At 40.0% G+C, this 10310-nt stretch overlaps 1 protein-coding gene and 1 long non-coding RNA gene across 3 annotated transcripts; both read right to left on the reverse strand.

The window, feature by feature from the left end:
* Nucleotides 1-482: 482 nt before the first annotated feature.
* Nucleotides 483-1807, reverse strand: LOC124192845. Its single transcript, XR_006873865.1, has 4 exons — nt 1691-1807; nt 1507-1632; nt 1097-1295; nt 483-980 (listed from the first exon to the last, which is right to left on the reverse strand). It is a non-coding gene; the product is annotated as an uncharacterized LOC124192845 (long non-coding RNA).
* A 2783-nt stretch (nt 1808-4590) lies between these two features.
* LOC124192846 lies at nt 4591-7599 on the reverse strand. 2 transcript variants are annotated; one of them, XM_046586339.1, is made up of 8 exons: nt 7330-7599; nt 7107-7253; nt 6919-7035; nt 6593-6845; nt 6314-6501; nt 5259-6246; nt 5049-5182; nt 4591-4978 (listed from the first exon to the last, which is right to left on the reverse strand). In XM_046586339.1, the coding sequence occupies exons 1-8, from the start codon at nt 7466-7468 to the stop codon at nt 4728-4730; spliced, it is 2217 nt and encodes a 738-aa protein (XP_046442295.1). In that variant the 5' UTR covers nt 7469-7599; the 3' UTR covers nt 4591-4727. The 2 variants fall into 2 exon arrangements, with proteins under 2 accessions (XP_046442295.1, XP_046442294.1); XM_046586338.1 differs by having other exon boundaries at nt 6314-6504.
* Between the last annotated feature and the right edge of the window lie 2711 nt (nt 7600-10310).

Here is a 10310-nt window from a genome sequence, read left to right on the forward strand (position 1 = left end):
TCCCTAACTAACCACTAACCAACGCCCGCCGGTGGTCACTCACCCGCTGTGAAACCAGGAGGAGGGGAGGGCTCTGGTCGAACGGGGACTTGGAAGGCGCATGATCCGATGAAAACTTTTGGAGGGTCATGAGTCTAACCCGGAAGCCTAGTATGACTACATCTCCCCGGAAAAACTTGCCTCGTACTTCTCTCTTCTTCTCGATCCAGATACTATCTCTGGGGGCCGACAAAACCTATAACAGCATGTGCGAGTTAAACAAAGCAACCCACTACCCAATGAAACAAAAGCCATGGTTTATTTTTTTGCGTAAATCTCCGTTAGACTGACGCAGCTTTCCGCAAAACTAAACCATCGCTTTTTGTCTCATTGCCGCAGCGGTGGTGGCGGGCGGGTTGCGTTTAAACTCGTACAGAAGAACAACCGTCTTGAACTGAACGCTCTGTTTATTGAATTATTTTAAAATAAAAAAAAAAAAAAAATTTTACAAATGACCTATTTATTTTTATTTATTACAGATATTACATCGTTAAGGTTTGACATTGGTTTATGGGGTTTAGGGTATAAATTTAGAGATTGGTAGGAGTATGTTTGTGGGGTTTAAAGAATTGGAACTTATAAGTTTGTGGGGTTTGCCGATTAGTTGGTAGGGATATGTTTGTAGGGTTATAGATAACTGTTTTTTATCCAAACTTTAAATATCCTCCCCCACCACCAACATCCTCCACTTTCCTTTCCCAACCCCAAAAACATGTTTATCATTTGTTTGACATGAACATCCCATATTTGTTTTTGTTCTTCTTAACTTATAAACATAAACTGCAGTCACGATGACAATTTAACAAAATAATGATGCAACTTCTGTAACACGACACCAAGGAACGGCCAATTGAACTTGTTGTAGAAAGATCTTTCACCAGCATATAGGCTGCAACAACGTGCCACATCGGACAGCAACTACGCGAACAGAAACGCTAAACCTATAACCAAAATGAAATGAATTAATCTTCAGCATCATTGGAAATGCTGTCAATGACAAGATGAATAAATGTCACTTAATGTTATTTACAAGAGTTAAGCATAATCATAATTTTACCATTAAGAAAATTGTACATGTAAAATTCAACAGACTGGCTGAAGTAATCCATGTGTGAATTAGACTGGAACGAAGAAGAAGGTAAAGCTAAGACAGACATCAGGTAGCAAGAGGAACACCCTTTATCAGCTGGCTGCGTCAAATCCATGTGTATGTTGGGCAGCAACAAAGAAGCTCAAACTCCACCAGGGTGTTAATCCTGTTAAAAAAAAAAAAAAAAAAAACTCAATTACTATCAAGCAACAATTTCTCACATGACAAAACAAAAATGATCAAAGTTAAGTTAAACTACAAAATCCTTCAGAATACATGTTGCAAAGGAAGCTTAAGTTGGCAAGCTTTTCCAAGGTTCAATTTCCACAAATGAAATAAGTTAAAGAGATAGCAGCTAACTAAATCTATAATCTCACAGTTAGAAAGTAGAACGAAGAAAGAGAAGACATTTTGGCAAAATGTTCAGCTGCTCAGGCCACATGATGAGATGAAATTGCCAAGTAGAAATTAGAGGCTTTGTGCCTTTGTTACCACATAAATAACTAAATTCAAACAAAAATAATTAATACAGTAACATCCAAGAATCCAAACATCAATTACCATTTTTTCGAAGAAAAATGTAGGAAAGAAAAGTACGCCGTGTTGAGTTTCCAACGATACGTTTTCAACATGGTTTTCAATCAGTGTCCCATGAAATGCTTTTTGCCTTGCGTAAAGAAGACACTCGCGCCATGTAGCGGACATAATTTTAGCCACCTACTGATATCCAACATATTCCTTAGGCACCCGGGGCCGGAATACTGGACGGAACGGAAGGAACATTTTTTTTTCAAAACTGCTTTAAAATAAATTTAGCAAGTCTTTACATAATAGCAGAAAAATTACCGAATTATTAATCCGTTAAGGCCCCTAAGGTGAATGAGTATTCACCTATCACCTATCATTCAATAGAGCAGTACTAGAGCCAATCTACAACCTGTATCTGTGAACTCATATCACATATAGTTAGCTTACATATGTAAAGGATATGCTGTGCTGGAACTCTGTGGCTGAAATGTTTTAATTGTGGTGATGCAAAGTAGCAGTTCTTCCAGGACGCTGTTGGACAAAGTGACAACAGCTCTGAAACAATCTTCAAGGGTTTCATTTCGTCTTTAGAAATAAGATTACTGCTGAGTAATTAGGTTTGCTGACTGCAAACTTCTCTGTGTGATGTGCAGATCTATTTCAATAAAATGAGTGGTTAGTTGTAGTCTTATTACTGTTGTATTGACTTAAACCATACCTGTTGTGGTCTCCTGAAATGATAAATTGTTGATGTTTCTTCTTACGTTATTTTCTGGTTTTTTGCCAGGGTTCTGAAGTGTTTCTCGGGTTCGGTATGTGACACAATTCCCAGCCAGTACATTTAACAAGAGACCGACAAGAGACAAGAGACACAAATCCATGAACAGACTGGTATGCAACAAAGAAGCTCAGACTTCACCAGACTCGGCTGTTAATCCTACTTGGAAAAACAAAACAAAATTATTATTAGAAAAGTGTCAGTGAAACAACATAATGACAGAATAAGTTAAACGAAGCAATCCGTCGTAACTACAAAAAAATATAAATTTAACAAAGAAATCGACAGTTGGCAAGCTTTAGAAGTTGTGTTAACTGAAAAGCCCACAGTTATAAAGCAAAGAGCTTTTCATCAATAAAGTAAATGTGTAGCCTTACACTGAATTATTTTTAATTGTTCTTTAGTGTTTCTGAATGTGACGAAAGATACAACCAGTACACTCAGTACAGGTAGGAGGAACACTTTTCACCAGTTGGTTGTAACAAATTCATATGCACATTGGACTGCAATGAAGAAGCTCAGACTTCACCAGGCTGTTAATAGAAAAATAAAAATTCTATTACTATAAAAAAACCATCAAATAACTAATGTGTAAGTGTAACCTTAGGGTTAAAAATTTGATCAATTATCACAGAACTGCGCACTACTGAGTACTGAACTACGGTACTACGTATAATTACCAATTGCTGGGACAAGCTAGAAATAGGGTCGGTAGCAGTGCACCCTGGTACATTCCATACCCAGTACCGTGGTACGAAAATTTTTAGCGTCTAATAAAGGCGAAGTGAGGGTTTATCAGCTAAGCTCCTAAGAAATACCAGATTTTCTCGATTCTTTCTTCCAAAATAATCTACTTTTTACACTTATTATCACTGGCTGTAATGTTCATTAAAAATGAACTAACTTTATCCAATCACAGGAAACACGAAGCAGAAAGAGTGTTTTCGAACTGAATGACCAAAGTAGAGCAGAACACACTGACAATGACAAGTGAAAAAAAAATGAAACTGAATAATTGTGACAGCGTTGCCAAAATATAGAGATCATGACGCGTACCCCCCCCCCCCCCCCCTGATTTGTGAACGCACTCCTGCGGAATCCGCCATGTTTTCAGTTTTCACCCAATTTCGTGTTCGAGATTAGGGCTGTGGCCCGGGCCATGAAAACCCGGGCCACTGTTCGGGCTAAAGAGAAAAAAAACCCAACCCGACTCAACCCATCGAGGCATTTTTTTAACGGGGCGGGCGATGGGTCGAACCGCCAGGTCCGCGGGCCAACCCGAGATGTGGCGCCATCTATTAGTCAAATAAAGAATCTACAGCTAGAAAGTGCCAGACAGATCTGGAAGGATAGGATAGCCGTTAACAAGCGATTCGCCACTAAAAGAGACCGTTTTGGGGGATTTTGATTTAGCGGAAATCGTCGCTGGGGGTTCTCAAAATTAAGAAGTAGATGGGTTTTGTGCAAAATTTTTCGCTAAGTCGATTGGTAAAATCCGCAATCGCCTAGCTTTTGTAGTTTAGGAGATATTTCAAAAAAACTGAGAGGGGTAGCGAAATTTGGATTTTTTTTCGGTTTTTGTGCAGCAGTTTTCTCGTCAACTGCTGCACCTAGAAATATTCTAATTGTTTCAAAATGATGGGATAGCCCACCTCTTCAAACATTTTCATGTTTTTTCGATACTCGGCTCAGAAGCCGAGATATTAACGATTGAAATTTTGGAAAAAATTCATAAAAATTTCTTCGTTTTTCGGCCATGCCGGGCTTCATCCTGTAAGCCACCTAGCGCTCGCGAAAACAAAATTTCCCCCTCTTTGCCTTTAGGGTCTGTTGGGTTGGTCTCCCTCATAACTTCAGCCTACACCTATCGAGAGGGGGTGTTGTTTTCTGGACCGTCCGCACTTTCCTTCTCCCCTCTCCCCTCTTCCACCCACCCGGGGCCCGGGGGATCTCACTTTGAACCCCCCCCCCCCCCCCCCAAAAAAAAAGCTGTGACGAGGACTAACGGCAGAATCCTACAAGGTGACGGTACCACCTCCTCATAGACCATAGCAAGAGTTCGTGTCCAAACGTTTTTTTACGCTTAAATGAATCTGGCAACTTCGGACGTTAGCAAACTCTATAGTTGAGAAGACAAAAAATAATTTGCTGTATGTGCAATTGATATCGGCTTTTATTTTCTTGCAGAAAGTAGATTGCGGTCTGTATACCATAAAATCTTTCTATTTAGCTTTTAAATTATAAATTAAATTACATAATAATAAATCAAGATAAATCTCTCCGCCTATTTCTTTACATGGCAGTATTACGATTATTGTAATCTGACTCCGTTGATCGGCGATCATATTCGCTGGGAATAGCATAAATGTGCTGTTGATGTGGACGAGGAGGAGGCGGTGTCCGTTCTGAGCTTTCCTGATCGTCCGGGTCGCTAGTGTTTTCAGTAACTTGCCAGGCTTTCGTGGGATAAGAATGATTAATATTTTGTAAACCCATAACGATTTTTGGCAGAACCACTCCAAATAGTATGACGAATGCGTTTCCTTTAGAGTCACGAATCAACCAAGAAAGATATTATTATAGTACAAAGTGTAAAAATGTGTAGGATAAAACCTTGAATTCCTGATAGGATGACAATGTCTCGCCATTCCTTTCCAAGCTGGAAGTATAAAACAACCCACGTAACGTTGATCGATAAACATACCAACGAGGATACACTGAGGTTGATTTTGATAGCTGAAACGTGCCTGTGAAACGTACAAGTTTTTAGAAATTCATTCCACGTAGAAACCATTATAGAGTATTCAGTTGTTTCGTAATTACCAATGATGGTAGATGACGATAATGCTTCCTAAACTCACAATCCCAAGTAATATAGTGGGGTATAAGAAAAGCTTGAGCGAAAGTAAATCGTCGAGAGTGCACTCAGTTTTCGGGCCGTAGTCGGTGAGAATTTTGTTGATTTGTAAAGAGTCGTCGCGGAAAAGCGTTTCGTAAGTTAAAACGGGGGCCTGGACGCTGATTGCCAGGACAAATAGAAGCATCTGAATGCATAATCGAGCAGTCTTGTCATCCGGCCGATTACCCACCAGACTAGTAGCCGCAGTCGAAAAAATTGCGGCAAGGAAAAAGGTGTAAGATCCACTTAACGCTATAACACGACTTAAGCACAAGATGCTGCTTGGTACTAAAAGGTAAAGGAAACTGACAAAATAGAGAATCAAGACGGCCAGGAGAAGCAAAAAAATAAAGTTGCCAGATCGGTCTTCATGGCTGGAGCAACACTGAATATAAATGATAAACATCAGGCCAGTCAGAGTCAGTAAGATGCCTAATACGGAAACTGAGCCGACGACGATTATGTGTAACTCGTCGCGAAGTTGGAAGATGAAACTTGGTGATGTATCGACATTAGTGCAGAGACAATCAGTGCACTCTGTGATCTCTTCTCGACCAACATTTATGTTTCCAGTGGGAATAAATTTGTCTTCGTGAATGTTGCCAATATCAACGATTGTCTGCGATCCTTTGGGGTTCTTCGTGGACACATAACTGACAGGAAACAGTTCGTTGTATATACTGATATCAGTGGAAAGTTTGAGAATCCGTAAATCTTCCTCTGCGAGCGCTGTTGTCTTTATCAAATGATGAGGTTCAAGGTCGCATGATTTGAATTTGCCTCGGCAGGTGCTCGACAGGTGATTCTTGAATTGCTTGATCAGGGAATACAAGACACGAGCGGAGACGTTATCGTCAGTTAGCACTCTTTGGGGACGAATAATTAGAGCTTCTTGGACGCTCTGTGCCACTTCTGTATAGTCAATGACACTCAGTAATTTCATATACCAAACCATTTAAATTTTAATAGGCTTGAATACCTTCGGTGAAGTTGGAATTCCAGTTATCAGCAGCAACGAGAACGTATTTTGACGAATTAGTATTCGTACTGTTCGCTTGAAAGTGCGGAAGAACTGCCAACAAAAACTCACTGGAGCCAATTAAAAGATAGACTTTTGATCCGGACCGCTTTGATCGCCGTACGGCGCGAACTGTCATTTCTTTAGTCCTACTTTTGTTATCAAAGATAAAATAATGAATATATTTATCGTCTGCTTTTAAAAAATTGATTTTCTAGTTGAACTTGCTTTATAGCTTGCCTGTTAATGGGGGATAGAACAGTCTGCGCCACAATACAGATACTGCGTTCGCTAGCTTTCTTTGAGAAAGTCAGCAACGCCGGTTTAGACTGACTGATCACTGCAATCGAAGACCACCTCAGTCGAATGAGGAGATCTGATACAGCGTCCAGCGGAGAAGTTGTTTGCCAAAATGATATATCAGTAGCCGGGAGATTTAGCACATTCAGAAGTTGTGCCGCAGCTGGATAGGAGCGAATTGGGAATAGGAAACCTAACAGTGTGAATGAAACCAGAGATTTAGTCAGGAAACTGATTTCCAATAAAAACCTTGAATTATTCAGCACCTAAGTGAACGCCAACTCTGCATGGGAGGCCGTGAGTTAAATTTGCCTCAAGAGCCGTTTGCAGGACAGCTTGCAGCGCTATACTCTCTTGACCGCAAGTATCAAATATTCGGATACCTTAAAAAAGCAACAGTTTACGCTAAATTATTTGAAAATGTGGCCTATAATTAGTGGGTTCTGTAAGTTACCAATTTTTAGTCCTTTCAGATATTGAATAGAATTGAGAGTTTGGAAAGTCTGCAAAATTCCATTCATGCTTTGCATCGAGGCGGCATTTTTTTGAATGCATAGCGGACCCTGTGTCAGATCCAAAAGAACAGCAACGGTAACATCACCTGTCAAGTTAAAAAACAAACAAAAACGAATCAACATTTTCAATTCAACTATTCGGAACGGATGTGTGGAAGTCACCTTTCTCTTCGTAAACTAAGCTGGATTCCTTATTGGCACACTCATTCACTGGCAGGATCTGGTTCAGATCAGCGAGGGGTTGCGTACTCCCCACAGCTACCAGAAACAGAATCACAGCAATCAGCGGGACGGGCTTCATGGAGAAACGGGTAAACTGTTTCCCCGCCCGAGCATTCACTGAAAATTAATGACTAGATGAATTTAATAGCACTAGATTCCCTGATTTTCGGAAGGAGTGAATGTGGCGCTCACCAAATTCGTAATGCCAATCACTTCCTGCATGGTCAAATAGAAAATTGTTTGTCCATTGATCACTGCTGTGAAAGGGCAACCCTCTATGTCCCTACATGTACTGTCTGCGCCTGCGGTGGACAAGGAATCCATAAAAATATAATCCAATTGTTGGAAAATATGTCTGAAATCGAACAAGAGCCACGTCGGCCAGCTACAGTAATCCTGTATAGCTGGCTGCATGCTTCACCTTTTTTCTCTGTATTGATCATACCCATACGTTCACCCATATTCGCTCACAACAGACTCATCTAAAAAAGGTCTCTATTTGAAATAGCCTAAACTGCTATTGAAAAAAAGACGACCTCAACAAAAATTTTAAGCCTAGTATATGACAATGCATTCCTAAAAGGTTCCCTATTTAACAAGCTTGACTCGCGGCATTACCAGTTTTCTCGTAGCGATTCGCTACGCAATACGTACCCCTTTACGGCCATCAAGAAACCAGTTATGCGCCAAACAATCGATAAACTGTAGGGGATTTTCCCTTAGGTCCTAATATTATAAGGAATGCTTGGTTGGCAGTAATTCGCCGATTAAAAGGAAAATTAATTAGCGTAACTTACCGAAGGTTTTTTAAAAAAAGCGGTACTTGAACAATAAGGTTTAGAAATATCTGTACACTTTTTGTAATTCGGCTAATTAGATCGGCTAGTTCGTGCTCATTCATGGTTTCTCGATTGGGTAACTCGATTTTTAATAACGCCACGTTCCAAAGTCACCATCTTTCGTGAGCTCATTACTCTCTGAAAGAAGCTTAAGAATTGCGTTCCTATAGCTGACGACTTTCTACTTTGTTGTTTGACTAGTGTGTAGTAGCCGCTAGATTTAGGGTACCTTTGTTCAGTTGACTGGAGAGACTTGGAACTAGGATATCACATAAAACCCCAATTCGCTCTAAGGATTCATTCCCAGTCCGGATTGTGGATAACTCGGGTCATTTCTATGTCACAAAGGCTAGAGAATCAGAAATAGGGGGATCACGGATTACAATACATGTGCAGTATAGGAGTCAGAACATTTGTGAACCACACTGTGACTGTGTACCAAGTTGTAGTGCAAATCTAAATTACTCCATACACAGGTTTCTATGTGATTCCCCCTTAATTTGCAACAACAGAGACTACGGAAAAATCGCCACATGTTTAGTCAAGATTTCACGAATTTGCTACGTGTTCAGTAGTCAGTACGATGTATTAAGAGGCAGGATGTTCTGATGAATATTGTGGCTAGTTGGCTACAGATAACGATGACATGGAAAGACGAAAAGAAAATCAGAGGTATGAGTATTAGTGGCAGCAATCCAATGGAAGTGGAAACCTGAAAGAACAGAGTTCAAAGTTCGGCATTTAAAGGTAACACAAGAATGTCAAACAAGAAGGAGTGAAGTAGGGGGGTGGGGTGGAAGTGGGAAAAGCGGAAAAGGAAATGAACGGCGATTACAGCATTTATTTTCCTTGGCACCGCTGCTCAACGCTACCGTGTAATAATATTTGATTCAAACTTCCGTCCGATTGACAAAAAAAGGAAACCCACAAAACGAGGGATTTCAGAAGAAAAATATTAAAAATAAATGGTATGTATAGGAATATAGGTATGTACTTAGTTCATTGAAATCAATACTGAAACGGGAGTTGACCAAAGGGAAAAACGATTTAAAGAAATAAAAGGAGGGGATTTAGGGGGGGGGGGGGGGGGAATGTCACTGTGTGAGAAAGTAACAACAAAATGGCCAGCGTAAGCACAGACATTTCTGGGGGTGCCCTTTCCTATGCATATATATTTAAAAAACTACCAACACCCGAAATAATTATTAAGCGTCATGACTTTGCATCAATCACTCACCGGTGTCGCGAAATTTGCCTCCCCATCCAGCTTGACATTTACAACTGTAATTCTTGCCGTCTTTCTTGGACACGCATTGACCCTTGCGGTATCGATGATCCATGAACGGGTCGTAGGAAGTCAGTAGGGAAGAGGGGGGCTAGTTGGCAGGGTAACTTTTTGTGAATTTATTTGAATTTTTTGACCACACGTTTTACAAATTGAAGGAATGAATCAGATTCAAATTTCAATTCTCTATGAATTGATCGTATTTGTTTACAATGTTCAATTACTCGAAATTGTGAAATTGAGAAAAACTACGAAAAAAAGACTGCCAACTTGCCCCACCTACGGGTAAGTTGGCAGCTGACGATTCTCCATTGCCCCAAAATTTCTAGGTCAAATTTTGAAAAATTTGCAACTAAGCATCTCGTGAAAAAACTGTATGCCAACATGCCCCTCAAAATTTCTGACAACTAACCCCACAGGGTGCTTTTCTAACAAATAAATTGATAACTAAATAACTTTTTAATGTAGAAATGTCGGGTTTCTTTTAAAAATAAGACAAACAATAATTCTTTTTTGCATGGGTTTTCTAACACTCTTAGAGTTTTATATACTATGAGAAAAATAAAAAGTGCTGAGAGGCCCAAAAAAACCTTTTGCCGTTTTTTTTCTTTTTGCTATAACTCCTGTTGGGGAAGTCGTATACTTTTGAAATTTTGTATGAGCAATCTGGGTGTTGTCTTTCATATTTGGTGTAAAAGGCTTGATTTGTTTTGGTCTGTAAGAGGTCTAACTAGCAAAATGCCAACTTACCCTGCCAACTAGCACCTCTCTCCCCCTACTGAAGTCTTAAGCATGTT

Source organism: Daphnia pulex, chromosome 4 (assembly GCF_021134715.1).
Source record: "Daphnia pulex isolate KAP4 chromosome 4, ASM2113471v1".
In the NCBI taxonomy this organism is placed as follows: Eukaryota; Metazoa; Arthropoda; class Branchiopoda; order Diplostraca; family Daphniidae; genus Daphnia; species Daphnia pulex.